Source organism: Amblyomma maculatum, chromosome 4, assembly GCF_055883805.1.
Source record: "Amblyomma maculatum isolate TAMU_Amacu chromosome 4, ASM5588380v1, whole genome shotgun sequence".
Taxonomy (NCBI): domain Eukaryota; kingdom Metazoa; phylum Arthropoda; class Arachnida; order Ixodida; family Ixodidae; genus Amblyomma; species Amblyomma maculatum.
In genome coordinates this window covers 30,703,536-30,730,280 of record NC_139347.1, presented here as the reverse complement: position 1 = coordinate 30,730,280, position 26,745 = coordinate 30,703,536, and the positions used below count along the sequence as shown (strand labels likewise).

At 47.6% G+C, this 26,745-nt stretch overlaps 1 protein-coding gene across 1 annotated transcript in view; it reads right to left on the bottom strand.

Annotated features, from left to right (window-relative positions):
- Nucleotides 1-26,745, bottom strand: part of LOC146190580 (uncharacterized) — a 186,514-nt gene that overhangs the window by 129,626 nt on the left and 30,143 nt on the right. Inside the window, exon 2 of the mRNA XM_084600197.1 lies at nt 2,089-4,063. Coding sequence (XP_084456323.1) covers nt 2,089-4,063 — 1,975 coding nt within the window. The remainder of the gene's footprint in view (nt 1-2,088; nt 4,064-26,745) is intronic.

The following is a 26,745-nucleotide window of genomic DNA, read 5'->3' as shown; positions in this document are numbered from 1 at the left end:
CTTTCCTGCATTCCCGGGAAATCACTTAATGGCCGTATGAGTCATGCTCTTCTCTTGTCCTGCACGTCAGCGGACATGTCACTCTGTCGTCTCCTTTGGATAGGAGGCATTCATCACTGGAGGATAGCACTTCTCGACTGGAAGGGTGAACAAAAGAAAGCACTTCCTGCTATTTCCCGCAGGGGGACGTTTCTTTGTGTTTTTCCAGACGTTCTCTTGACAGGGCCAATTTGGCATTTGCAGGTTGTCCACAAAGCAAAACATGCTTACAAAACAGGATTCCTGGAAACAGGCTCACTTAGAGCCATTGGACCATCACCACATATTCACAAAACTTTTCCATGCCCACAGGCGAACAATAGAGCGCGCAAATGCGGATGCTTGGTCGTAACAGTATGCATGCATGCATGCATGCATGCATGCATGCATGCATGTATGTATGTATGTATGTATGTATGTATGTATGTATGTATGTATGTATGTATGTATGTATGTATGTATGTATGTATGTATGTATGTATGTATGTACGTATGTATGTATGTATGTATGTATGTATGTATGTATGTATGTATGTATGTATGTATGTATGTATGTATGTATGTATGTATGTATGTACGTATGTATGTATGTATGTATGTATGTATGTATGTATGTATGTATGTATGTATGTATGTATGTATGTATGTATGTATGTATGTATGTATGTATGTATGTATGTACAGCCTTTGTCAAAAGTGTAGAGTCCCAGGGGGTCTGCTTCTGAGCCGCGTAGTAGCTCTGATTTAGTCTTAGTAGAGGTCCTTCCCACTGGAAAGGGTAGGACAAAAAATCATCTTACCATCAAGAGATTTGAAACACTGGAAATGAATTACAAGCCCCATGAAATGGCTTAGAAGTAGCTCCCCTGGGCTCTACACTTTTAACCAAGACTGTACGTACGCATGACACAGAGCTCGTCGCTCTTTTTCTGCTCTTCTATGAAACTCTTTGGCTCGCGACTCTCTCATGGCTCGCGACACGCTTTCACTCGGTCACACAGACAACGCAACGTGGTTCAACCTCAATAGAGGTGCATAACGGTTGCGCTCATTAAAAAAAATGAGACGCACAGCAGTTTCAACATGCCCCAAAATGTTCGAAAAGAAGTGCAAGTGCCATTTTATTTGACCTCAAAATGGGGCTCATGTTGGCTGCGAGTGAAGTGACCCCGCGGGATTGCCCAGAATACAGCGCACAGTAACCAGATTCAAGTGGTCAACTCTAGCAAAGCTGGGAAGAGTCCCCTATGGCCATAGCGTGATTGCCACCGAAATTTGAGTAGTGCACACCTCATTCCTAGCAGTCGTATTGACACGATTCAAGATTTGACAGAATAGGAACGTTTTATGACTATGGACGACATCACATCTGCCGGTCAATCTTTCACAACGACACCGATTACTGCATTTACTTTCAGAGAACTAATATTATCTTTTTAATTACCAACTCGGCAGGGCATAGAATTATCCACTCGAAGCCCTTGTCAGTTCGAAAGCTGATAGCGCCATAAAACATTGCTGTTTATTTTACATAGTCAAGAGCGCAGCTGAAAACGCTGCAGCACAATAATCAGCACAAGGGTGTTTAATTTAAACGCCGTTAAAATTTATGTTTAAGGAAACAAAGTTATAAATAGCGCTAGTGAGCAAAATGAATCTGCAAAGCATCAGCCCCTAGTGCGTGCAAGTCAAGTTTGAAAAGCGCTCATAGCTGAGCGCATCAAAATATAGTGTCAGTACATGTTCAGAACGGCGATTTCTGCGAAAAATATGATCATGCTTGGAAAGAGCGACATTCAGAAAAGCAGGGCAGGACAAGATTGTCATAAGTGGCGTTAGATTAATTGGTTCTGGCTTATTCTAAAAATATAAGTGTGATGCTGTCTGATCAGTTAGCGGTTTTGAAGAAAACAAATTAAAAGAAAAGAAATCAGCACAAGAATTTCTCGCACGTGAAGAAGCTCACATGGTTGTCGACGGTTCCCTACGGCACTGGACAAATTACTACGAATGTCACTGTTCCACGCGTTCACCACACAGCGCACTGACTCGTAGTTGACATGAGCGACTGATGCGGGCAATGGAAGATGTCTTCTAACTGGCCCGTCTGGCGAGCGGGTTCGTCACAGCGGTGCGGGTCTTGGACCGTACACATCAGCAGACAGCTGTTGAAAAGCAGCCGGTTTCCTTCGCCGCCTCGATCCTCCTTGCGCCTTTTCCCCAGCGCCCGAAGTGCCGCGCCCACAGCCATCACGTCTGCCAGACGCGAGGAATATGAACGCGTCGAGCGATTCAAGAGCAGGCAGCGGCTCACGTCATTAATGTGCGCCGCCGTCTCAATGTCATCCGGATCTGGAAGCGGCTGCAGCCCCGTCAGGCCGAGGCTATGCGCAATGGCCCGTATCACTGCGACGCCTGCAAAACCGTAGTTTTTCGGCTCCGAGTCATCGTAGTCGAAGAGTGGTGGAACCAAAGCAACGGCCGGAATGTACACCGCGTTGTTGGTGCTGAGCACGTTAGGAACTGAGGAAAGCAGCGGGAACGGATCGGTTTCGCGTCTCAGTGACCACTTCCAAAAAGCGCGCACTGCATTGCTGTAGTCTCGTGCAAAGCTCCCCGTGCCGAGAGGAAGGTAGTCATAGAAGTTGTTGAGCTGCGACATTCCGTTCTGGCGCGCGGGTGCTCCGAGTACGAACTTAATCCCGTAGACGCGTGCGGTCATGCGCTCCTGCTGTTGCGATGGTAGCCACATGACCTCGGTCAGCGCGGTAACCATGAAGTACCGGATGCTCTGCAGGAAGAAGTTGATCTTGGCCTGGTGCACGGTGTCATGGCTAGCGATCAGGAATGGAGCGTGGGCCGCAAGACCTGCCACCCGTTCGACGCAGTCGAAGCAGCTATTAGCGAGCGTCTTTTCCTCGAGGCCGATCGGAGCACTGCACGATCGGCGGTGTAGGACAAATTCCCACGCCACGTAAGCTTTGACGTTTCCAATCCGAAATACCTCGGCCAGGAATGGAAGCAGCGCGGCATTAGATACTAGGATGTGATCAGTTTCGACAAACAGCGAGGCATTTGCCTGGTTAAGCACTTCGATCAGGACCTCGGAGCTTAGCCCGTACCTATCGAGCTCCATGATAGCTACAGCCTGCGGAGAGTACGCCCGTAGATTTCCCGCCTTCTTCCACACCGTGTACACGCGGGCTCTGGTGCTCAAGATGTTTCGACCGAAATCGGGAGCGAGCGACTGCTTGGAAGCTTCCACGTTCGGTGGGGACCGACGTCTTCGGCGAGGGCTCGTCGAATCCTGGGACTCGGCGTATTGTAAGTACTGCATGTTCGCTGTGAGCCGAAGGCGCTGCTTTGGTGCTCCGCGCTCGACAGCCATGTCCAGCCAAAACAACGCACCGTCCTGGTAGAGGGCCGCGAGGCGCGTCGCGAGCTCACCAGCGCTGTCGTTGGTGGCGAGCAACGCAGCGACTTCGTCGGCGTCTACGTCGAATCTGTTACTCGACGCGTCAAATTCGTGTCCTGCGCTCCTGCGACATGTCTTGTACAAAGCGGCGGTACGGTCGATGGCGGTCCAGTTTTGTTTACCCCTCGGTCGCCAATTGCCCAGAGCTTCAGAAGCCAGAGATCGTAAGAAGCCCCTAACGAGCATATGGATGGGCCGACCGTAGCACAATCCCTCACCGCAAACGAAATCAGAGAGCCCATCACACGGCGTCCTGCCCGCCCGGGCCATGCAGGACATGATGAGACTAGCGTAGCGCTTGCACACCGTCGAGTTGCAAGAAACGCCGTTGAGCAAGTCGCTGCTAGGGTGAGGGAGTGGCTGGGTGTCGTTACGATCGGGGCTCCAGTTCCACAAACTTTCCAGCAGAAACGCCAGGCCCGTGATCGAGACGAGAATGACTACTGCGATCATCGTTGCCAGTATCCAGTGGTTGAACTCAATATCACCACCGACGTCGTATGTGTTGGCTGTCGACGGTTGACGCGCTGAAGCCACGGACACCCGGAACTGCAAGATATCAAGAAGCAATTGAAGGAATTAGAAATTGCGCAAGGGTTATAAAGACAGAGTTTTCTTTCTCCATGTTTATTCAGCGGCAGCAACTTGGTGCTACATTCTTTAATGATACTACTTTAACGAAAATGATAAAAGGCTCCTCCCCTTCTCATTCTCACAATCAGACGACGGATACAGAGAGCTTAGAAACACAGCGCAAGTATGTAACCAAAAGAGAGACATAAAAATGTTTTGTGCGGCACCACTCCCATTTACAAGTATCTGTGGTGCTGCTACCGATATTCAAAGCCTACGATTCCAACGCTTCCTCTTAATGTATAACACAAGAAAACCTATTTTTGGCTTTTGGACCACCAGAAACACTACGAACCATGGGGGAAGTCACAGAAGAGAACACCGGAAAATTTCGGACGCTTCGGGATTTAGGAAAAGGTTCTTCTTTTATTATAAGTAAGGCATATCGACATCTTTATCCAGCTCACCTGAAGCTAAGCGGGCATCCTCGCGAGCGGTCAATGCTTTAACTCGCGACCTCACTTTAGTAGCAAAACCTATAAACACCGGTGTAACACATCGAGAGACTATCTTTTTTAATCACTTCCTAATTAATCGGTGGTGCCACGTACGGCTGATCTAGCGAAGACGTGCTTTTGCATACATCGATTGTTCCCGAGGTGCTGAAAGAAATCCCCCCCCCCCCCCCCCCTTCTTTTGAAACAGACGACTGAACCTTAGAGCTCCGCTCCCATCGCCAATCGCTGGCAGTGAACAGAATACTGACTACCTTTTCCCTCAGAGAAAGCCTAGACGGCAAAGGCACCTCTCAATTTTCAATAGGTGTTCCAGAGTCCCCGTGCGAACAATTCAAGCAAGGTGCCACAGACTAAACTGCTGCTGCAGCTGCAGAGAAATAGGTAAGTAGCACGCATACACTAACCTGTGAATCCATCAAGACAGGTGGTTGGTTGGTCCAAGTGCCGGTGACCTGGGACACGGGAAGCTGGCCAGGTTTTCGGGAGATAGGTAAAAGGGCGCCTGCTCATACACTCGAACTGCTTCTTCTGGAACGAGAGTTGTGCGAGCAGAGCCCTGCGCGCCCGATTCACAAGCCTTCTTCTTTGCCATTCTCAAAGCTCGAGCGGGGAACATGCGTGTTAACCATAACAATGTGCTTTATATTCGTAGAGCTGTGAAGGAAAATAAAAGAGAGAAAAGTACCTCAATATTCTCAACACCCTTACTTTAGTCCGGCAATAAATCCGTACTGACCTTAAACGCAGCAATGAGAAGAGTTTTGAAGCAATGGGGGCTACCAGGAAATGGCTACCCCAGTGTTGTATCTTGAGCCTTGGTTTCAGTTTCGTTTTCGTGGATTTCCCGTGTACTTGTTTGTGTAGTTGTGTTCTTGTTGATCGACGTTTTGTGTTACGCGCTTTATACATATCTGCACGAGTACAATAATGTGAACCTTCCTGTGGTCTTCCCCTGAATGCTTCTTCACTTTAGGTTTAGTCCCTACTCACCTTATACGGCCGCCTCGGCAGATATAACATCCAGCATAATTTCGAACGCAATATGAAATGTTTCTGACAACATTTTGTGCACCGCGGTGAAATGTGAGCTGTGTTTTCACTCCTGTAGAAAGAGCCAGCTCTACTGAGGTTTTAAGGGCATAAGTAAATAATAAGATGGTTGATATGAGCATGCTCTTTCAAACGGTGGGGTTGCAGGCTTCGCTAGGCTCTTATGGCTATTCCTTACGACAATTAAGATATGCTTCTGAAATGCAGTTTCCGAAACACTTGTGTAGAGCCTCAAGGTATAGACGCGGTCGAAATTGGACTTCTAAGTCCAGTTTCGACCGCGTCAGTTCCATTAGTTCCGTCAGACGTCAGGTCCTCTAGACTACTATCACGTTCGGTCGACCGTACAAATCGCCGTACCAAAAGCTGCGAAACTGTTCAATGCTCGTTGCAAAGTCCCGGCAGGAGTCGAAATGGCTTGGGCTTGCCGCACCACTGTACGACAACGAATGTGCGAAACCCGCAAGGTGACTGAATCAATAAAAAAATAGGAGGACGTTTAAGCTTAGTATTAGCAGTAGACATGATAGCGCCTTTCATACCTCCATTGCATTCACAACTTTTTGGCATGAGGAGAATAGCTTTTAGTTGGTTTTCTCGATAGGGAAACGAAGGCATCGTATCTGTGTCACTTTTCGGTGGACATATACACTTACCAATAATGGGGTACTATGGGAGGCATATATGTCGTCGGTGAGAATTCCTATCAAAGTGCTCTAACTCTGCACTCTGCACTCTGCACGCTGCGCAAAGGTCGGTTGCGTCATACTTCTGATGAGAAGTAATGTGCGCAATTTTTCCGACAAGTGTTTCTCAATTCTGGGTTATGGAGACGGTGACGCCTTACGAACCGAAAGAGTTATATTGACTTCGCATAAAAAGACTTATTTTCTCGTTAAAATCACCAAATCTTATCGGCAAAAAAAAAAAAGACCAACGAAGTAGTATGCGACCATGCGTGTACAGCGTGCATCGCAGCAGCGAAACGCGAGCAGAACGGGCGGAAACAGTATACGACTAACTCTGCTGGCGGGGATGTTCTTCACATTTTTGTCTCAGTGCAGTCACCGCCCTGTTTCTTCGCAACACGAAGGTCGAAGTAACTTTCATTAAAGAGTCACTTCCCTCACTTCAATGAAACAAGCAAGCGACATGGAACAATCGCGAACTATACAGTCCCTACTTTGAAAGAAAGGAAAGGTTGTAATTTTTTGACGCGTCGTGTCAGCTGACCAATGCCAACATTTCCAAAAGCACATTTTGACCACAAAACACAAGTGGCAACTACTACTGAGCGTGATGGTATGCAGCTTTGTTTTAAAATAGAACGTACCATCACCGCCTACCAAGGATACTGGGGTGCAGTTAATGCTTCTTATGTAAAAAGGATAAACCAATACAGCGTCGCTGTAGCGTCCAGGATTCACTCGTGCCTCCACTCTGCAGTCGGTTTCCTGTGGGCGCAGTCAACTGCCAAGCAAACCTGCTTTGGCACAAAATAGTGGGTCGACAGGTACTGGCATCCATTTTGTATCAGGGTGGTGATGACTCCCCATTTTCAACTTGCGTAGTGAATTAAAGGCTAGTTGTTTTATATCTTTTCCCCCTCTCCTATATTACTGTATATTTTAGTGCTTATTCTCCCTCCACCAATTCAAGGCCATTTTCGATGTTCCAAGGACTATATCATTTCTATTTATCTGATACTTTTCGATTCTGCATTTGCGCCATTCTTAGTCGTCCCTACAGTTGAGGTTCTATATTTCCTTTCATGTCCCTAACAGCTAAAAATACTGTAGACTCACTTTTGATTCTCCGAACTCTGGAAGTATACTTTTACAGCCCAACATAACATGTTTAATGTTTCTACACTACCCCCGCACATGCTACACATATATGACCTCCGTGATTTTCCTTTTTATTGTTTTGTTATAAGGAAACCTGATGTAGCCTCAAATAAAAGGACACTGCCTCTTGAATGATCGTACAACATTTCCGTCGCTATTTCGTCCTTACCAGATCTCTACAAACGCGGTTGTTTTGTTATGATTCACTGTCTTCCTCTTAGGCCGAGTTGCTTTGGAGCAATAAACCCTTCAAACAAAGCTCATTTTCAGCCTACACGTATAGGTGTCGCGGTTTCGTGGACTTTTGATGTTCCCAATAACTTCACTTTCCCTGCTGTTCCCAACGTAGCCTCTCGTAAGTTTTCAAGTAAGTTTCTTCCACGCGTTCTTACAGTTCAAATACGTAGAGACTTTGGTTTCCCACCTTTTAAACTCTATGTTTATTTTCCTTTCATCAAACGGCATGCATACTCACTGGATGCATTTCGAGTATTAAATGTTTCCGGGCTGTTTCAAGTAGCGGGTTGTCTATGGCAAAGATTGTTAGCATCCTTAGTTGGATCATATGTCTGACCATCATCGCCTTAGTAAATATATCCGTAGCAGCTATGGCTAAGGTTGAAGGTTTAATCGATTTACTATATACAAGGCTGTGGCCAAATGGCACTCAAGAGAGGCCGAATTTTCATTGGTGAGGTAGCATACTGTCGGCTCTGGTCACCGAGATCGAGTCTTGCGGCGCCATGCCAACGACACGCGGTATTTTTATTTCATACGGGAGCTCGAACCACTGCCTCATTACATACTCAGTCGAAAAAGCTACAAAATCGTGTCAAAAAGTACGACAAAATATTCTATAGTTCTGTCGTAAACACCAGAATTTGCTGTAGGTCTCTAGAGCTTGCCCGTGGTGCTCTAATTTTTTCTGCTGTATTTTTCTGTAGTGTATACTTTTTTGTTGTGACTACAAAAAATTGTGATGTTGCTATGGAAAATTTTGTTGTCACAACAGGTTAACGGTCCAAAAAGCACAGATTCTGTCATGGCAACGGAAGATATTCTGTATTTTTTTCCAACTGAAAAAATGGTCCTTTTTTTTTCTCCTTTTTTTTTTTTTTTTACTATAGGGAAGGCACTGTCTAATCTGCAAGAAACCGAAAGCAATAAATCACGTTTTTTTAACTGTTGGGAAAGGGTTTATTTTTGGGTGCATTGCAAAATAAAAATGAAGAAATATTTTCCACTAGACTCGCACAACACGTTTGCGCATAGATAATAAGGAAGGTGTTACGTTTTATCTAATTGTGCTCATGGGCCTCCAGTGTATATAGCACTCCAGGATGGCAGGCTGTCACTTTTAAAAGGATGAGAGATGCTCGAATTTTTTTTCGAGAGAGTATGCATTGGGTTTATCGCCATAAAAAAGCAGCTGCAGAACTTCCCCGCTGGCCTTGGTTGTCGCGGGATTTTTATTGCCACGAAGCCAGGCTAACGCTGCCTGATCATGATCTTCCCTATACGTAGTATATAGCCATGTACTCTTCATGTTGTGATTGGGGTTCCGTTTTGAGAAATATTGTGTGTGAAAATTAGACAATAAAGAAAAAAGGAAGCTCGGCGTGGAGTAGTCATTTGCGCGCTCGGCTCGGGATAGGAGGGGTAGTGGGTTCGATTCCCGGTGGAGACAGATTCTTTTTAAGTGTCAGCATGGACTTTGTTGAACTGAAGTCTGCGGCGATGCACAGGCGGTATATACGCGTCGTGCGTGACGTCACGCGTCATGCCCCCCCCCTTTATACATATAGAGCTACACGCTGTGGGTGTTAGATGGTCCTTGCTTATAGCCACACCATGTCATCTGGCCCATTGAACTTAAAACCTAAGCAGTCGCTGACCTCGACCGGGGTTGGCTTAGTAAAGCTTGGGTTTAAAAAAGCATGGCATATGACTGAAAAAAAAAACAAAAACAATATAAGGGTCCCTGAATGCCACTTAGTATAACGTAATTACGTTCCTGTAGGAGTGAAACACAACCAAAAGTTTAGTGTTCTTTCTTCGGTATAAGAACCTCTTCTAGTTTGACTATCCTAGAAGAGTAAGACACGAACTCCTCATTACTAAAACAGATATCAGTCCATGCTTTTGCATTCAGGACCATACTAGAACTAAGGAATGGGTCCGTTTATTTGAGGATTCCTTCCTTCATATCCTCCTGCTGTCAGTCTTGGCTTGTTCTCTAGTTGAACTCCTATTTTGTAGTGATGGGCAGCAGCTGCTTTGGCTGGAATGGTGCCTGCAGGTCTTTTAATAAATTACATGGACCGGTACCGCGGCTGCTTACACCTGTAATATCTCTGTGAATAAGTCCTCTGAAGCCCAGGAAGGATGCAGTAAAATTCACAATGATTCCGGGCAGCCGTAACAACATCACATTGGAGTTAGTGAGAAAGAAGGATAGCTGAGAAACAGATGTGGCAGTTAACCCAGACTTTATTTATTTCATGTGAGAGCCGAACAGCACGTGATGGCACCCATATCCTCTTTTCGCAAATGATTTCAGAAATGCGCACTGCACGCGGCGACCTTGACATGATGCTCGTATTTCACCGCGACGAATACAACCGAAATGAGGGATGCAAGAAAACAAACATCAAGGTACACAACTTTGAATCCGCCCCAAAGTTTTCAAACTTGGGGCCTCAATCTCGAAAATTACGTTCCTCAATCCGGAGAAGCCTCTTCTCCACTCTCGACGTCACTCCTCGTGCTGAACGGTGCCGGCGTCCGATGTCTAGAGCTCTTCTACTCTGGGGACGTAATCGACAGTAGTGCTTGCATCCTGCATGGGGACGCTAGGTTGCGCGGTACCACTTATATTCGAGGCAGAGGGAATGATAGAGGTTGCCGGGATTCGGGAAGGGGGGGGGGGGGGGGGGTAGAGCGCAAGTGTTAGGGATATGCGCTCCGCTGTAGGAAACGAACCGGTTGGCGGGGAGCGCACGGCACTACAACGACTACAAGAAGGTGGAGAGTGAGGAGGAAAAGGCTGACTACTGGGCGGTGGCGTCGGCTCTAATTGAAGTTTGAGTGCGCGCGCCGGGCTCGTTTGCCACCCAGTGCGACGCTTGCACGCGCGAGTGCAATCAGACCGGGCGCTGCCAACTCTCAGCCACCGCTGCCTCCCATCGGAGGACGTTGCGAAGGAAATAGGGCTGCTCAACGATCCGTCGCACGTGCGCCGCAGTGAACCATCTGTGCAAACAGCGAAAGCATGGCTGGGAATACGACGCGCCTGCATGAACTGCTAAGAACGAAAAAATGGGCACTGCAGACTACTAGAGGAGCTATTAATAAAACGAGCCGCCAACTGCATATAGGCGCTCAAGGAGCGCTGGGGTGCTGACCGGGAGATGATTTCGGAGTGAGGAGAAGGAGCTGTGGGCTCGTCTTAGCGCCGACGGCAGTCGCGACGTGGCGCCCATGCATACGGGAAATTACTGCGGAAGGTGATTGCGTATGAAAAATAAAGTCTCAAAAACGTCGGGAGAAGTTTCAAGCGTTGAGTGCGCGCAAGGATTTCAGCTCAGTCAGCAACCTAAGTAGTTTTTCTCTTTTTTTTTTCCAACTCCGGAGAGCGCCCATTTATTACATGTCGCAATATTTTATTGCCTTTCTCGAGAGAAAAAAGTAACACTTGCTGATATTTCATAAACCTAGTGTGTAGATGCTATCTCGGGGAAAGAGGAGTGGAAAAAAAAGGTATCTTTAAGAAATTAATCGTAGTTTGCAAACAGAGCGAATTGAAGTAAAATAATGTCCTTTCGTCGTCTCATACCGATGATATAAAAGGTTACCCAGGCCGGTAACACTTTTACTTTTCCGCAGTTGGAGCGAGACAAATTATGAATAATAAAAAAAAAAAAACGTTCCTAGATTTCATCAATATGCCAGCTCCAATCAAAGCCACTGTTTCGGCGAGGATGTGGCACAAAGAGAACAATAACTGCCACTAGAGCACCTTACGTAAGCTGATAATTTACAGGTAGTTAAACCTCTCATACTCATTACGTTTCCGAAGTTCGACTTTAAAAACTGCTATTTCGTAAACGTACTTAGCAGAGTCGGTTGTTAGAAATTCGAATGGAAGAATCCTTTAGGCAAACTCATTAGTGTCCGCCCATACGTTTTGCAACAGGCTGTAACTTTAATCCGTACTTTTAAAGTCACGATGCAAGCGTATCAAATGAGGTATTATTGTGACGGGAATTATTCGCCAGCCTCGTTTTTAACGCTGCTGCCATCGAAGTGATCTTACGAAAGCCGCCGTGTAAACACACAGTGATAATATTAAATGTAGACTTCTTCGTCGTTTAGTCAGTTCCTTCACCCTACACAGGGAAAGAGATACAATAAAACTGTGGTAAATGAGGTTTGCAATTTAAGACTGGTAAGTAGTTAAAAAATTAAAAAAGACACCCAGACACGACAGCCATCTCATCCGTTTTGGATTCACTATCTGCTTACGATTTACGTAACTTTCCCGCTGGGAGTGTCTCTCAATCGCCTTGAAACGGCAACGCATTGATTTAGTGTTCCGGAAAGGTTTACACCCTGCATACACAGTAATCGCAGTGACTCATCTTTTTCATGCAATTTACGGGGGTCGAAGTCTAATAGGCGGTGTTTATAAGGAGCAGAACTTTTACGAGCCTAGCGCATTAGAAATGAATTCGTAGTGGAAAGTAAAATTTATGCCCTTTTGAAGGCATGACGCGAAAGTGTAGGCTACCGCTCCACATTTAAAGTCCCGCTTCAACGAATGTTCCTACGTGGACTAGGGGTTTGGTAAATAAGAAGGGTCCTGGCATGCTGATTTTGATATGATCCTGGCGTATGAAAGAGGCTCGAGTTACGTAACGTAAGGCAGCCCTATCTATATACAGTCAGTGTGCGGCCATGCCAGTTGGCAGCTACCGCCTGTCAGCTCCATGCTGGTTGACGACACCAGCGCCAACGTCGGATTTTCGGTAAACGGGGCTTTTAGGGCCATCACGTTAACATTTACATCATTGTGCTTTCTGTCTCCTTTAAGATACATGTACGTATTAGGCGCGTCGATTGAGCTAATCTTTTTTTTGCTATTATTAAGCTCTGCTCATTCCACTTTTTATTTAAATGGTCTGGCAAAAAGACGGCCGAGTAGGAAGCTGACATTTAAAAGCCCTGCGAGGGCACTCTGGGCTTTACTTTCGAGATGTCAAAAATAAAAATAATTAAAAAATTAAAATGAAAAGCGGTGCTGCGCTTGCACAATGCAGCGTGCTTTCCGGCAGCGTTGGGGCTGCCGTTTTATCCGCCTCTCGCTGACAGCCGAGGCTGCCGACAATGAGCGATTAGTGGTGCATTACGGTCGTGTACACGCCCGAATAGGGATGGTCTTGTCCGCGCCACAATGGAGTCGGCGGCGATGCCGCGTGGTCGCGTCGTCCCCCAGGCAGCTTTTGTTGTCGGTTCGTGGTCGAGGAGGCGCAAATGGGTCACCAGAGCCACGACAGGATAGGCGAGAAACTCGGCAATTCCATTAGCGAGCAGCGGCTAGGGGTAGGTGTCACGAGGTACGGAAGGAAAATAAAAAAAGGAAATAAAAGGAACGTTGGTTTGCACTTGCGCGCCAGCTGACCACTCTCCATCGGGATAATTATTTATAAGCCTCAATGAGGCGCCTGTGCAGACAGCTTGGTGCGGTTGTTCTTGACTGCTGGGATGACACGTCTGGGAGATATGTGCCACTGGCGTTGGCCAAGAATCGAAGCTAGCTGTTCGCACAAAGTTGGGAAAAACCAAATCGAAAGAGATTTTGCTGGGACCGATTGTCAGCGCTAACATTCTCTATACATTTTTCTTTTCTATTACCAGTGCTCGTTCCCTAAAACCCGCAAGGCAAAAGAAGCGGTCGTTTTTGGAGAGAAAGAAATTTTCCTATTTTTGTAAATGTTTTATATTTCTCGCTTCTGAGGCATTGAGTGTCTTCCAGATTACTCACGCTGCCGCATTAGAGGGCCAGAGATAACACGAAATGTATTTTCTCTGGCTGCGTTGTTTACGTTGACGTAAAAATAGGAAAAATAAATTAGCTCTGCCATTTTGAAAGCCCTTTAATTAAAAACAATACCAAGCCAACGTGGCGATTACAGCAATGACTGAGAGATTGAAAGAATTTGCCCCTTGATGGAAGCAGTTGGTAGAGTCGCCAAATGGCATGAATTACAAGAACAGCCTTTTCTCGTAAAATAGATAAGCGTTGCCATTCGGAATAAATGAACGCGTAGGAAAATTGCCCGCGACTGCAGCATTCATAAATAAGCGGTGCGGGTACAAATGAACGCAGCCAACTTGAGTCTACAGAACAGTATTTGAGCGTGTGATCATCTGCGTGGTGTAGACTGGTCTTTTCCGTGATGTTTCGGAATGCTTAATGAAATGACGAAATCGTGACAGTTATAAAACATTTGTTAATGCTTTGAAGACGGCTAAAGTTATTCGGACTCAGCTGCATACAGTTTGCAGATCTTTCTCAATGTTTTGACTGGAATGCAGGAGTTCTGCGTTTGCAGGTCTTGCATGTCTTACGCGAACCGGGAGATACAAGTATGAGCTCAAATGAATGCTAACGTGACTCTAGCAGTAGCCTGTGCTCACGAGCGTCGGTTGTATTAGCTGCGTATTTTATCGCGTTCATTACGTATTCTTATTCATATTCTATGCGACTGAACACTGTCTGTGCTCTCAACATAGATGCTGCAGAGCAAGTTGTAGTTTTCTTATTATCGCACCAACAGCTAGTTGTGACCTCAACATTGACCTTCTAACATATTCCTTACTTTCTTGGCAAAATATATTACGCGCGATTAAAGCGAAATGTACCAGCATGCTTTCAAGGATAACAGTGCCTGACAAAGCGGCACAAATATCAAATAATTCACCGCCACAAGATTGGTCAGGGCCATGTCCGCTAATATCGATAGAACCAGGAGACGCTGAAAACCTGGATAAGCATAAATCATCCAGCTGCTGCTTATTGCTTTTGTATCGCTAGTCGCTCTACCAACTTGTCCCAAAGTCACGCTAACAAAGATGCTATGCACGTCTCGGAAACGATCGTGTAGCCCGCTGCATCAAATGGGCGTTATACATTGGCCGATTGCTCGGAAACTGCAACGCAAGATTTCCCGCGCAGAACACGCGGGAAGTAGTGTGCTTGCTCTATATATGACAAATGTTTCCTTGCCAAAGCGTAGATAAAATGAGATTCAGCTCCATATACAACGACTGAGCGCGCATGAGCAACCGAAGGCAGACAAGAAAAAAAAAGTGTGACGAGTGTGTGACGCGCCAGAAGCGACCACGAGAGGGCGACCTATTCGTCGCATAAGCGACTAGCAATGACCGCGATGCAGCACAGAAATCATGCAGAAGCACATTCGGAGACTTCGGCGGGAGCAGCGGTCAGAAACAATAAACGTAGTAAGACAGAGGAAGAAAGGCGTCCAGACGGACACGTCCGACAAAGCAGAAAATCTGCCAGTCTGGGGTTTCGCCGCTGCCGCCATATCGGCGCTCATTTCGCCATCCGGCGGGTTCAACTCTCGCTCCGCAGTTGCTCGTAAAACGCGCAGCGCGTTGGAGCGGATCGACGAACATAAACTTCCGTCCGTTTCCTTACACCGCACTCCCTGCTCTGTGCATTGGCTCCTTTTCTCTTTCTAGCCATGCGTTCTGGTTTCCTTCGCATGGAGCTATCTTTTTCGCAACGTCGCGCTGTCTTTCCATTCTGCAGTTTCTCTGTACTTGCGTCGATGCTGGTCCGAAGTGAGCGCCTATGGAAACACGTAACTCTCTAGAGCGCAGCAAGCGCCTAGTCCCGGTCATATTCAGTCAAGGAACAATTACAAATAACGTGCCTGAGTTCGCGATAAACATCGTTTCAGGACGAGGATCTCGTTTTGCAGACCGCTGTTTGGTTTTGAACTATTAGTATTGTGAGGCAGAAGAACGCACCAGCAAATTCACCTTTTTACTTCAGGTAGGCCGAAGCAGCAGCTACCGACTAGCCACAGCTTAGCAACACTTCGTCTTCTTCGCACGACCCGATGACCGATGATGATTACGCTGAGATGAAGATGAAGGTCACTCACAGTGCTTACAACATTCCCCCTCCCGAACGAAAGCGACCATCCTGGTCGCAAATTAAATCTTAAGGTCGGCGGTTAAAGGGTTTCAAGCGCGACACGTGCACAATCTCGGTGCCGCGACACCGACGATCGCGAACAGGCGATGCAGGTGTGATGAGATAGTTTACAGGGGAAGTTTGTTCCAGAACCGTGTACGGGCCAATAAAACGGCTCAGAAACTTTTCACACAGGCCGGGGATGCGAGTAGGTGTCCAGAGTAGCACTTCGTCTCCAGGGCGGAAAGACACTGAGCGATGAGTCGCATCATACGTGCTTTTCCTGGAAGCTTGAGTGGCTTCAGTTTGAAGGCGGGCACGATCACGGCAGTGGGCGATACGAGACACGAACTGTTCGTGGGAAGGCGCGGCAGAAGGAGTAGAAGCTGTGAAGAAAGATGCTTCGAGGGAGAAGGTAGGATGGCGGGCATAAACAAGAAAAAACGGAGAGTAGGTGGTGGTTCGTTGAACGGCAGTGTTGTAGGCGAAGGTTACAAAGGGGAGTAAAGAGTCCCAGTTGTTGTGCTGAGGGTGAATGTAGGTGGATAGCATATCAGAAAGGGTGCGATGAAAGCGTTCTGTGAGGCCATTGGTCTGAGGGTGGTAAGGAGATGTAGTTTTATGCACCGTGCCTGAAGCATTAAGCACTGCGGCGAGGACGGTGGAGAGGAACGACTTGCCACGATCGCTAAGGAGGAGGCGAGGGGCGCCGTGGCGAAGAAGTATGGTGTGGAGGAAGAAGTTGGCGATTTCGGAAGCGGAGCCGGAAGGAAGTGCTGCGGTTTCAGCGTATCGGGTGAGGTGGTCAACGGCAGTAACGACCCAGCGGTTGCCAGCTGGAGTCAAGGGCAGGGGTCCATACAAGTCGATTCCGACGACTTCGAAAGGTGTGGAAGGACATGGGAGAGGTTGCAAGAGACCGGCAGGAGGCGACGTAGACCGCTTGCGTCGTTGACAAGGGATGCAAGACGCTACGTATTTTAATACTGAGGTTGAAAGGCCAGGCCAGAAGAAACGACGTTTGATGCGGTCGTAGGTTTTGTGGTACCCAAGGTGACCTGCGGTGGGGTCGTCGTGAAAGGCTTGTAGAACTTGAGGACGCAGGGAAGAAGGAATTACGGGAACCCATGTGTCGCCCAGTGGGCTGTAGTTGTGCCAAAATAATGTGCCATCCTGTAACTTGAAATTTTTGAGCCGACGACGGAGACGGGCATTTGGAGGTCTAATAACACCGCTGAGACTATCAATCAGCTTTTGACAGTAAGGGTCAGCACTCTGGTGGTGAGCAAGATTGCAGTGTATATCTGGCATGGGAGCAATAGAGGCGGCGCTCAAAGACTGCATAACTGTAGGGTTTAAATGGCTTGACTCCGTTGGGACAGGAGAGGAATGCGAGGACATGGGTTGCGACGGCAAAGCAATAGGGCAACGAGAGAGAGCGTCGGCGTCCTTGTGCTTCTTGCCCGATTTGTAAGTGACAGTAAAGTCGTACTCTTGAAGGCGGAGGATCCACCGCCCGAGACGACCGGACAGATTTTTCAAAGTGGATAACCAGCATAGGGCGTGGTGGTCAGTGACGACTGTGAAGTGACGGCCGTACAGGTAAGGACGAAACTTCTGAACAGCCCAGACGACGGCGAGACATTCTTGTTCGGTAATAGTGTAGTTTTGTTCCGCAGAAGTCAGAGTTCGGCTCGCATAGGCAACAACATTTTCTGTAGAGGTGTTTTGGCGTTGCAGAAGGACAGCGCCAATGCCATGGCTACTGGCGTCGGTGTGCAAAATTGTCGGTGCTTTATCATCAAAATGGCAGAGGACGGGACCCGAAGTCAGAGCACGCTTCAGAGTTTCAAATGCTTCTTCGCAAGCAGGAGACCAGATGAAAGGCGTGTCGTTGTGAAGAAGCGCATGTAAAGGTGAGGCAATAGAGGCGAAATTGCGGATGAATCTGCGGAAGTATGATGCCAAGCCGAGGAAACTGCGGAGATCTTTGACCCGAGTTGGACGGGGAAAGTGCAGCGCAGCAGCGATTTTTTCAGGGTCAGGCTTAATTCCTTCGCTGCTTACGAGATGGCCAAGAACTTTAATGGATTTTGATGCAAAACGGCATTTCTTCGTGTTTAGCTGTAGGCCAGCGCTGGAAAGTGCTGTCAAAACTTCATCGAGACGAGTAAGGTGATCAGGAAATGACGAAGAAAAAATGACGATGTCATCTAAGTAACAGAGACATGTTTTCCATTTGAGGCCGCGGAGAACTGTGTCAATCATACGCTCGAATGTAGCAGGAGCGTTGCAGAGTCCAAAAGGCATTACATTGAATTCGTATAAACCGTCCGGTGTTGCAAAGGCGGTCTTCTCTTTATCATCTTCATTCATGGGGATCTGCCAGTAGCCTGATCTTAAGTCAAGGCTGGAGAAAAATTGGGCACCTTGCAAACAATCGAGGGCGTCGTCAATTCGAGGGAGGGGATACACATCCTTACGAGTTATTCTGTTTAGAGCACGGTAATCTACACAAAAACGAACCGAACCGTCTTTTTTTTGCACTAGCACAACAGGCGATGACCAGGAACTAGACGATGGGCGTATGATGTTGCGTGCAAGCATGTCAGCAACATTTTCCTGAATAACTTTGCGCTCGGTTGGAGAAACACGATAAGGCCGGCGTCTAACTATGCTTGATCCGTCGGTGAGTATGCGATGCGTTGCTGCAGCGGTTTGACCCAGTGTGCCGGAATTGACGTCGAACGAGTCTGCGTGCTTGTTCAATACAGCGAGCAATGCGTCTGTCTGGTCTGTTGTCAGGTCGGTGCTGATCGTGTGGCGAAGTGCTGCACTGAGCGAGGCAGGGGATGAATCAGAGCGATCGGAGGTGGAAATGGGAAGAAGTGTGACAGGCTGGGCGGAAGCAATTGATGCAACAGTAGAGTCGCGTCGCAGAAGAATGGGCTCTGATGTGGTGTTGAATGCGGCGAGAAGAGAAGAACCGCTGGAGAAGCGAAGAAGGGACACGATGATGATAATACCTCTTGACAGGAGACGAGGGCTGGGTGTAATCAGGACGTCGCCATCGGTGACGGCGTCAGAAGTCACAGATAGAATATCTTCGTTGCCCGGATAGAGGACGTGATCGGCAAGCATAACTACACGGGAAGAAAGTGGTTCTCTATCGGCAAGAATGTTGCATTCAGTGACTTCAATAGTGGGAGGGGAACACGTAATGACTGCTGAGGCGTTTTGGAGGAAATCCCAGCCGAAGATGAGTTGATGGACACAGGAGGATAGGACAGCAAACTCAATGAAGTGCAAGATGCCATCAATGGTGACTCGGGCTGTACACGCTCCACAAGGGTTAATATTCTGTCCATTTGCAGCACGTAAAGGAGGACCGGTATAAGGTGTGCGCACTTTTCGCAGTTTTAAACACAAGTCAAGTTTCATAATAGAAATAGCGGCGCCGGTATCAATTAAAGCTTCCAGTTCATGTCCCTCAAGGAATACAGTCAACATGTTTGATGGGAGCAGAGGAGGAATTGGAGCGACGACAGGCGGTGCAGTTTTACCTCCGGAAACTGCACAGGTTAGTTTTCCGTTTGGCGGGCAGAAGCTGAAGATGGAGGGCGAAGGGGCGACGAAGTCCGGCGAAAGGGTGACGGGGAGCGACGACGCGATGGCCGTGCTGTCCTAGACCGGTCAGGAGAAGTCGACGGGGAGGAAGAGGGACGGAGGTCATTATCGGTGTAGTACTGGCGAGGAGGAAGCTGGTAGGCGTCGTCACGTCGAACGTACCCATAGCTCGCACGCTCATCTCGCAGTCGTCGGCGACAAACGCGTGTTACATGGCCGCGGATTCCGCAGTAGAAACATACTGGACGAGGTGGGAGAGGCCGCCAATTACCATACACCGGTGGTCGCGGGGACAGGGCGGCGAGGCTGGGTGGGACAGGCGCGTGATGGACAGGAGGACAAGGAGGAGGAGCCGCAGTGACTTCAGCATACGTCGGAACGTAGGGAGGGGCTGGTGGTTCTGTAGCCATGGGACGATTGAGTGAAGTAAGCTCCTCCTTGATAATGCCACGCAACCCAGTAGATTGAGCAGGTGGGCGTGAGAAGGCAGGAACCGACGAAATATCATTGTGGAGCTCTTCCCGTATTATAGATCGTATGATGGTGCGCAGATCAGTTTCGGGAATTTGGCTCGGATCCCAGGTGTTGTTGAGGCGGCGCGACTGTAGATAGTCAAGTCGCTGGCAAGTGGCACGAATGTCTGCCACCGTGACGGGATTTTGGGCAGCTAGAGCTGCGTAGGCAAAAGAGCCAATTCCTTTTAAAATATGTCCGACACGTTCAGCCTCGACCATGCCATTGTTAACTCGCCGGCAAAGGGCGAGTACGTCCTCAATGTAGGATGTGTATGTCTCTCCTGGAAGCTGCACACGGGTCTCTAGCTTCTTTTGAAAAGAGGCCGGACCAGCACCAACAGTTCCAAATATCTGGCGGATCTGTGTCGTGAATTGAGGCCAGTCAGGAATGGCGTCCTCATGGTTGAGGAACCACGTCTTAGCCACGTCACTCAGGTAGAATGAGACGTTGAGTAGCTTCATAGAAGCGTCCCAACCGTTAAGAGCGCTCACCCGATCGTACTGTTGTAGCCAGTCTTCGACGTCGTCACCGCGGAGACCGGCGAAAACCGGAGGGTCGCGCTGACGTGAGGTAACTGACCAAGTTGGGTGGGTGAAATGGTGCTGAGCAAGTGCACCTTGGGACGTCAGTGGTGCAGAGGTGGCATGGGCAGCCGTGGGATGCCCATCGGTAGCTACAGGCGCCGGAACGGTGAGAGCAGTGGGATGTGACTGCGCCATGGCGGTTGATGTGCCGCCAAGAACACGACCGGAACGGAGCTCCAGGGGGTGCCGCGTTGAGGACGCTGGGATCAGGAGGCACTTCCACCACTTGTGAGGCAGAAGAACGCACCAGCAAATTCACCTTTTTACTTCAGGTAGGCCGAAGCAGCAGCTACCGACTAGCCACAGCTTAGCAACACTTCGTCTTCTTCGCACGACCCGATGACCGATGATGATTACGCTGAGATGAAGATGAAGGTCACTCACAGTGCTTACAGTATTTATTTTCTTTCTACTTTTCTCGTAAAGATATCGCCATGGCGTATCAGAAATAAAAAGGAGGAATTTATGGAACATGGCTAGCCAAAATGAAATGCGGCAGGGCCTCATGGAACTAAGGATAATAATGGTCGATGCTGTGCAACTTCCAGTGCTGCATGAACCGTTTATCATGCGTAAATTTGTGAATCAGTTGAAAAGATGCAGTCATTGCAAAATGCGCTAATGTGCAAATTTCCATTGCAAATTGTAAAACAAAACAAAAAAAGTTATGGTTCTCATGCTTCTCTATTAATGGCTTCCAGATGATCCCATTTAACCCTTGTTAAGTGCTAGAATTGTGGTTGATAAATTATGCGCGGTTAAAGAGCCGCCTCACCGAATGTGATGCGACATGGGAGTGAGCGCCAACGGTTTGGGAACGTAGATACGTCTTGTTACACCCAAGCTTCCCATTGCCTCCTTTTTAGCTTCAGAGAACCAGGCAGGTAGGTAGATATCTTGAAAATCAATATGCAGAAGACTAAGGTAATGTTCAACAGCCTCGGGAAGGAACAGCAGTATACGTTAGGTAGCGAAACACTTGTAGTAGTAGGCGAATATGTCTGCTTAGGACAGGTAGTAACCGCAGATCCGGACCATGAAAAGGAAATAACAAGAAGAATAAGATTGGGATAGAGCGCATTTGGCAATCACTCGCAGATTATGACTAGCAGCTTACCGGTATCGCTCAAGAGGAAAGTATATAACAGTTGCATCTTAACTGTACTCACCTATGGGGCTGAAACGTGGAGGCTAACGAAAAGAGTTCTCTTTAAGTTGAGGACAACGCAGAATGCTATGAAACGAAAAATGGTAGGTATAACGTTAAGAAATAGGAAGCGTGCAGAGTGGGTCAGAGAAATAACTCAAGTTACTGACATTCTAGCGGAAATAACGAAGAAGAAATAGGCATGAGCAGGGCATGTAGTGCGAAGAGAGGATAACCGATGGTCGCTTAGGGTAACCAACTGGATTCATAGGGAAGGAAGCGTAGCAGGAGGCGGCAGAAAGTTAGGTTGGCGGATGAGGTTAAGAAGTTCGCAGGGGTAACGTGGATGCAGCTAGAACAGGACTGGGTTAATTGAAGGAATATTGTAGAGGCCTTCGCCCTGCATTGGGTATAGCCAGGCTACTGCTGCTGCTGATGATGGTGAACCAGACAAACCCCGTTCCCCACTGATGGACCGACGCGCTCAATCTTCAAGTGGGATTCGAAAGAGTTGTATCGCGACGCTTGTTCTCAGAAAGGCAGCTTGCGTTCTCAGAAAGGCAGCTTGCGTCGTAGCGTGCGTAAACTGCACAGTAATAATGCAGACATCATGTTTTCTTGTGAAGCTATATTCTGTCGTAATGCTCTGCCGAAGTTCATCGCTGCTGTGACACATGTTCGAAGGGTATTACAAGGTGATTGCGTTTCGGCGGTTGAAAATGCGCTGCTAGCCTCTTATCTTCCTCACGCAAGGAAAACAACCCTCACACCAACTTCTTTCTGTGCCAGCTGCCGATTTTTTTCACTGAAATAAAGGCTTTGCGGGAACGTTAAGCCTAGTTGCGAGAACTATTTACTTATAGTTTTTCTTTCTGGTTAAAATGCGCAAATGGCGCTACTCAGGTTGACCAAATTTAGCCCGCCTCCGTGCAATTAGCGCCTTCTTCGTCGCAACACCACGCCGACTATCTATATTCTTTCGGCGAGCCAACGATGGCCTGCGCGACGCAAGACGAGTGTTATATTTACTCCGCCTGCCTATACATAGCTGGCTTAGCGCGTACTTCCCTGGTCGCCAACACCTGCTCTGCGATATGTATGTCGCAGCACCCGCAATATGCGCTGCAACACCAGAGCGATGCCTCGGTAACACAGTGCGAACTGGTCCTCTCTGCAAATCAGCCCGGGTATGGTTAGTTACAGAAGTGAATCAGCCACGGCGTTAGGGAGGATGTGTCAATCCTGGCTGAGCCTAATGCGTCTTGGCCGTATGGCCCGAGGCGAGTTTCGTCAGCGTATAGCTACGACTGTCCGGCGCACTACTGTCAGACTTGGCCGGCTCAGCCGTCGCTCCGCAGAGGCCTAATGGCCACCGTGCGAATACCTCGTAGCCCCACGAGGCCCCCGCGGCCATGCCACTCCGTGCTCACCGATCAGAATGACGGTAGCGATACATAATTCGGGCCCCGGCGCCAGGATTGGTGGGCGATCTTATAGATTAGGTTGTACTGCTGCTGCCTCGTTTATTTTTGCTCCGCGTTTGTTTCCTCTCCTCTCGGCAGCTCCACAACACAGTCACGAAAAAGGACTGAATGAGATTACGAAACGTGATGAGGTGCAGCCGCGGGTGGATGAGAGTATATGGTGCGCGAAATCGCGTGCAATTAGAAGAACGTTAATCGCGTGTAGGCGTATTCTGCTATGAGGTCCCAGTACTTGCTAATGCTGCTAATTATGTCGGATCCTGCTGACTGGCTCCATCTGCCAGAAGTTCCTTTCACTCTTGAGCTCTTTGTTTTAATAACTCAGGAACACACGCACACGTAGACAGCGAGGTCACACTTTTTTGTATTTTTGTTAGATGGCACATTTAGGACAGCGCCTTTTTACACGGCGACAGAAATGATAAATTAATATTAAATTGCATGCATGTGGGGGGGGGGGGGGGGGGGTATCTCAAGACAGTAAAGGAATGTTTCGGTGGTAATCACTTGGTCACGTTGCTTTTGAGTGTGCTCAGTATTCATGTTTGCCGCAACCGTAAATTAATACCGTTTCTAACAATATAATAAAGTTGACGCACATCTAGCTCTTGAATTTGCTTTACCCACCTTATCAACCTTCCTATCTCAGGCGACGCAAATCGTCTCATAGAACCATTGACTCCCAACGTGGTATTCTAATATTGCAGTTTTCACTAGCATCAGACAGCCTTCTCCAGTTTGAAGCCTCCGTCAACCTCGCGTGTATCTTTCCATAGATAAAATCAGGGAGAAGGTTGATTCATCATCGTCACCATGATCATCTACCTAATTAAGTCCACATTAAGACAAGGGTCTCTCCCACTCTTCCAAAGTCCTTCAATTAAACATCTCCGCCTGCCTCGGCCACGTCATCCCTGAAAACTGCCTAATCTCATCTGTATACTTAACTGTCTTGATATGCTTGTCTTCTCCTGGAACCGATGGATACGGAACATATCAGTCATAATCAGGTTAGTCAGGTCAAGAATCAGATCGTCATAGGCACTTGCGTCAGAACCACGGACACGGGTGCACATCAGCACAAAGGGTTCAGTGTGAAGCTCATCAATTAGTTCTTTGTCGATCCCAATATTGAGAATGGGTGTGGGGGGTTGATTTCGAACACATGCTCGACAAATCTCGCTTGTCACTTGAAATTGACGTTAGTTTTGAAATATCCTACTGGGGAATACTGCGCTACTTGATAGACAGAGACAAGTGAAAGACGACAAACAAATGAAGCGCAACCAACTGGCCCCCGTGTTTGCATTGTTTGAAATATCCTTGTAGAGTATTTGCACCATGTCATGAAGTCCCGAGCTCCTGACGACGTGTGTATGTCTCTTATGGCTTGTCGGTTGGCTTGGTTGGTTTATGGGGTTAACGCCTTAAAGCGACTCAGACTATGAGCGACGCCGTAGTGGAGGGATCCGAAAATTTAGACCACCTGGGGTTCTTTAACGTGCGCTAATATGGTTCAGTCCACGGGGCGCCTTGATTTTCGCCTCTATATAAAAGCTGCCGCCGCGGCCGGGATTCGATCCCGCGTCCTTGGGCACAAGCGCCCTAACCACTGCACCACCACGGCAGGGTCATGGCTTGTTAAATTCATGAACAACTTCTCCTTCGCTATCAGTAAGGTTGATTAGCCTACATGGGCCATCTGCGGTGCGATGAGACAATAGAGCATTTGTTTTCCTCTGAATACCTGCGTACAGTGCCAAAAGGTAGTTTCGATCAAGAAAAGGTACAGGAGCCCGACACGGACGAAGCAAGAGTACGGGATGAACTATGTACTTCAAGAAGCTTTAACGAATAGTATTTCTTAATGAAGGCAAATGCATATTTCTAGATCATTATGGTTTTTATTTTACTCTAAACATTATTTTTTATAGTTGCAGCGTTGTACTTTGTTACATTCCCGCTTGACGCCCACCTTTTCCTAGTCGCATAGAGAAATTTTTTTCTTGTACGCAACTACACTTTGACCAATTTTCCTTGGTGGGTACGCGCCATGTTTCAAGAGGACAACAACAACAAAAAAAAAAAAAACACGTCAGTGCTTCGTCGTCAATTTTCGAATTATGTTTTCCCTCAGGCAAGGGCTTCAGCTGCCTAGTTTTGCATCCTTAGCCACGGTAAAACCCGTGTAGCCCGGCTCGGTAGTCGAACGCTTTATCATTGAGACATCGTGTAGGATCAGTAATTAAATAAATGAGGCAATGAACCTTACCTTTTTTTCTCAGAGCGCCAGAGGGCTATGTTTCACTCGTATTGCTGCTGTAACTTTCGAAATGTAGTTCTTTTCACAAAGTCGGAGGTTGGCCCTCGGCGTACAGGTCCGAGTCCAACCCATGTCTGCAACTTTAACCCCGAGCCCTGCCCGGGCCCGCACGCCTGGGTCAGGCCTGGTCCAAGCCTAGCAAGCAGCACATATTCCGTGCCGGCCCGACCACGGGCTGGGCTGGACCCGAGCTCTTAGGCCGGCCCGAGAACATGCAGTGTCCAGAGGGTAGGTGTGTTCCCACATTGTCTGTATTGGTAACGGCAACTGTTTTTCGCTGTGGAGAAGAAAAACGGTCTGATTTGGTTTTTGAGGCTTAACGTCCCAAAGGGACTCAGGATATGAGGGACACCGTAGGGAAGGACTCAGCAAATTTTGACCACCTTTAGTTCTTTAATGTATACTGACATCGCGCAGAACAAAGGCGCCTTGCTTTCCGCCTCCATCGAAAAGCGGATTCCGCAGCCTGATTTGATCCCACATCCACAGCAATCGAGCGCCCTCACTGCCCAACCACGGCGGGATACACCCACAAGAAGTTACACCTTTGTGCATCACACGGCATATGCATAACAAAAGTGCCAGGGTGCACCCTGGAACACAAATCAGGGGTATACTAAATGGGGCCGTTGGGTAAACAAGTCTAAACAAGTGTATACACACAAAAAAGAAGCGAAAACAAAAGCGCACATTATTATTTGGCCTAGGCTGTCTCTCCTCATATCAAAAAATTGTTGTCGTTTTAGATGTGAAGTACTCGACAGTTCTCAACATTTAAAAATATTTTATTTTCATAACTTCCTTTCGCTCTGCACACTCCTTCGGCAACAGGAATTCATAGACTGTTGACAATAGACTTCATAATTTGGGCTTCAGAATTGGGATCAAAAACAGAACATGAATTGTTTTCAAGGAATCAAATGAATAACCATAGGTTCTTATGCCGAGCATATTGCATCGTATACGTTCTATGGCGTTGGAAAAAGCAAACCTTTCATTTAGTATGAACATTTCACTGGATTTTTACTTCTTGTCACGAAAGCTTTCTTCGATCATTAATATAAGGTGCGTTGTGTATCGCAATATTTTCCCTGTCATTTTCGTCAGCCGGAACCCCTCTTTATTAATATTTGCGGAATAAAGCATACAGCATGAAAGAAACATGCATTAAGGCAGCATCCTGCTGCTGCACAAGACAGAACATAATGGAAGCAGTCAGAAAATGTGTTCAAGAGGTAAATAATGAAACTTTGCCGACCATTTGGAAAGCAGCCGCGGCTGTTTTTACTTATCATTGTTGATCTTTTTTCAGTTTTCTTTTTCTGAATTCCTTTA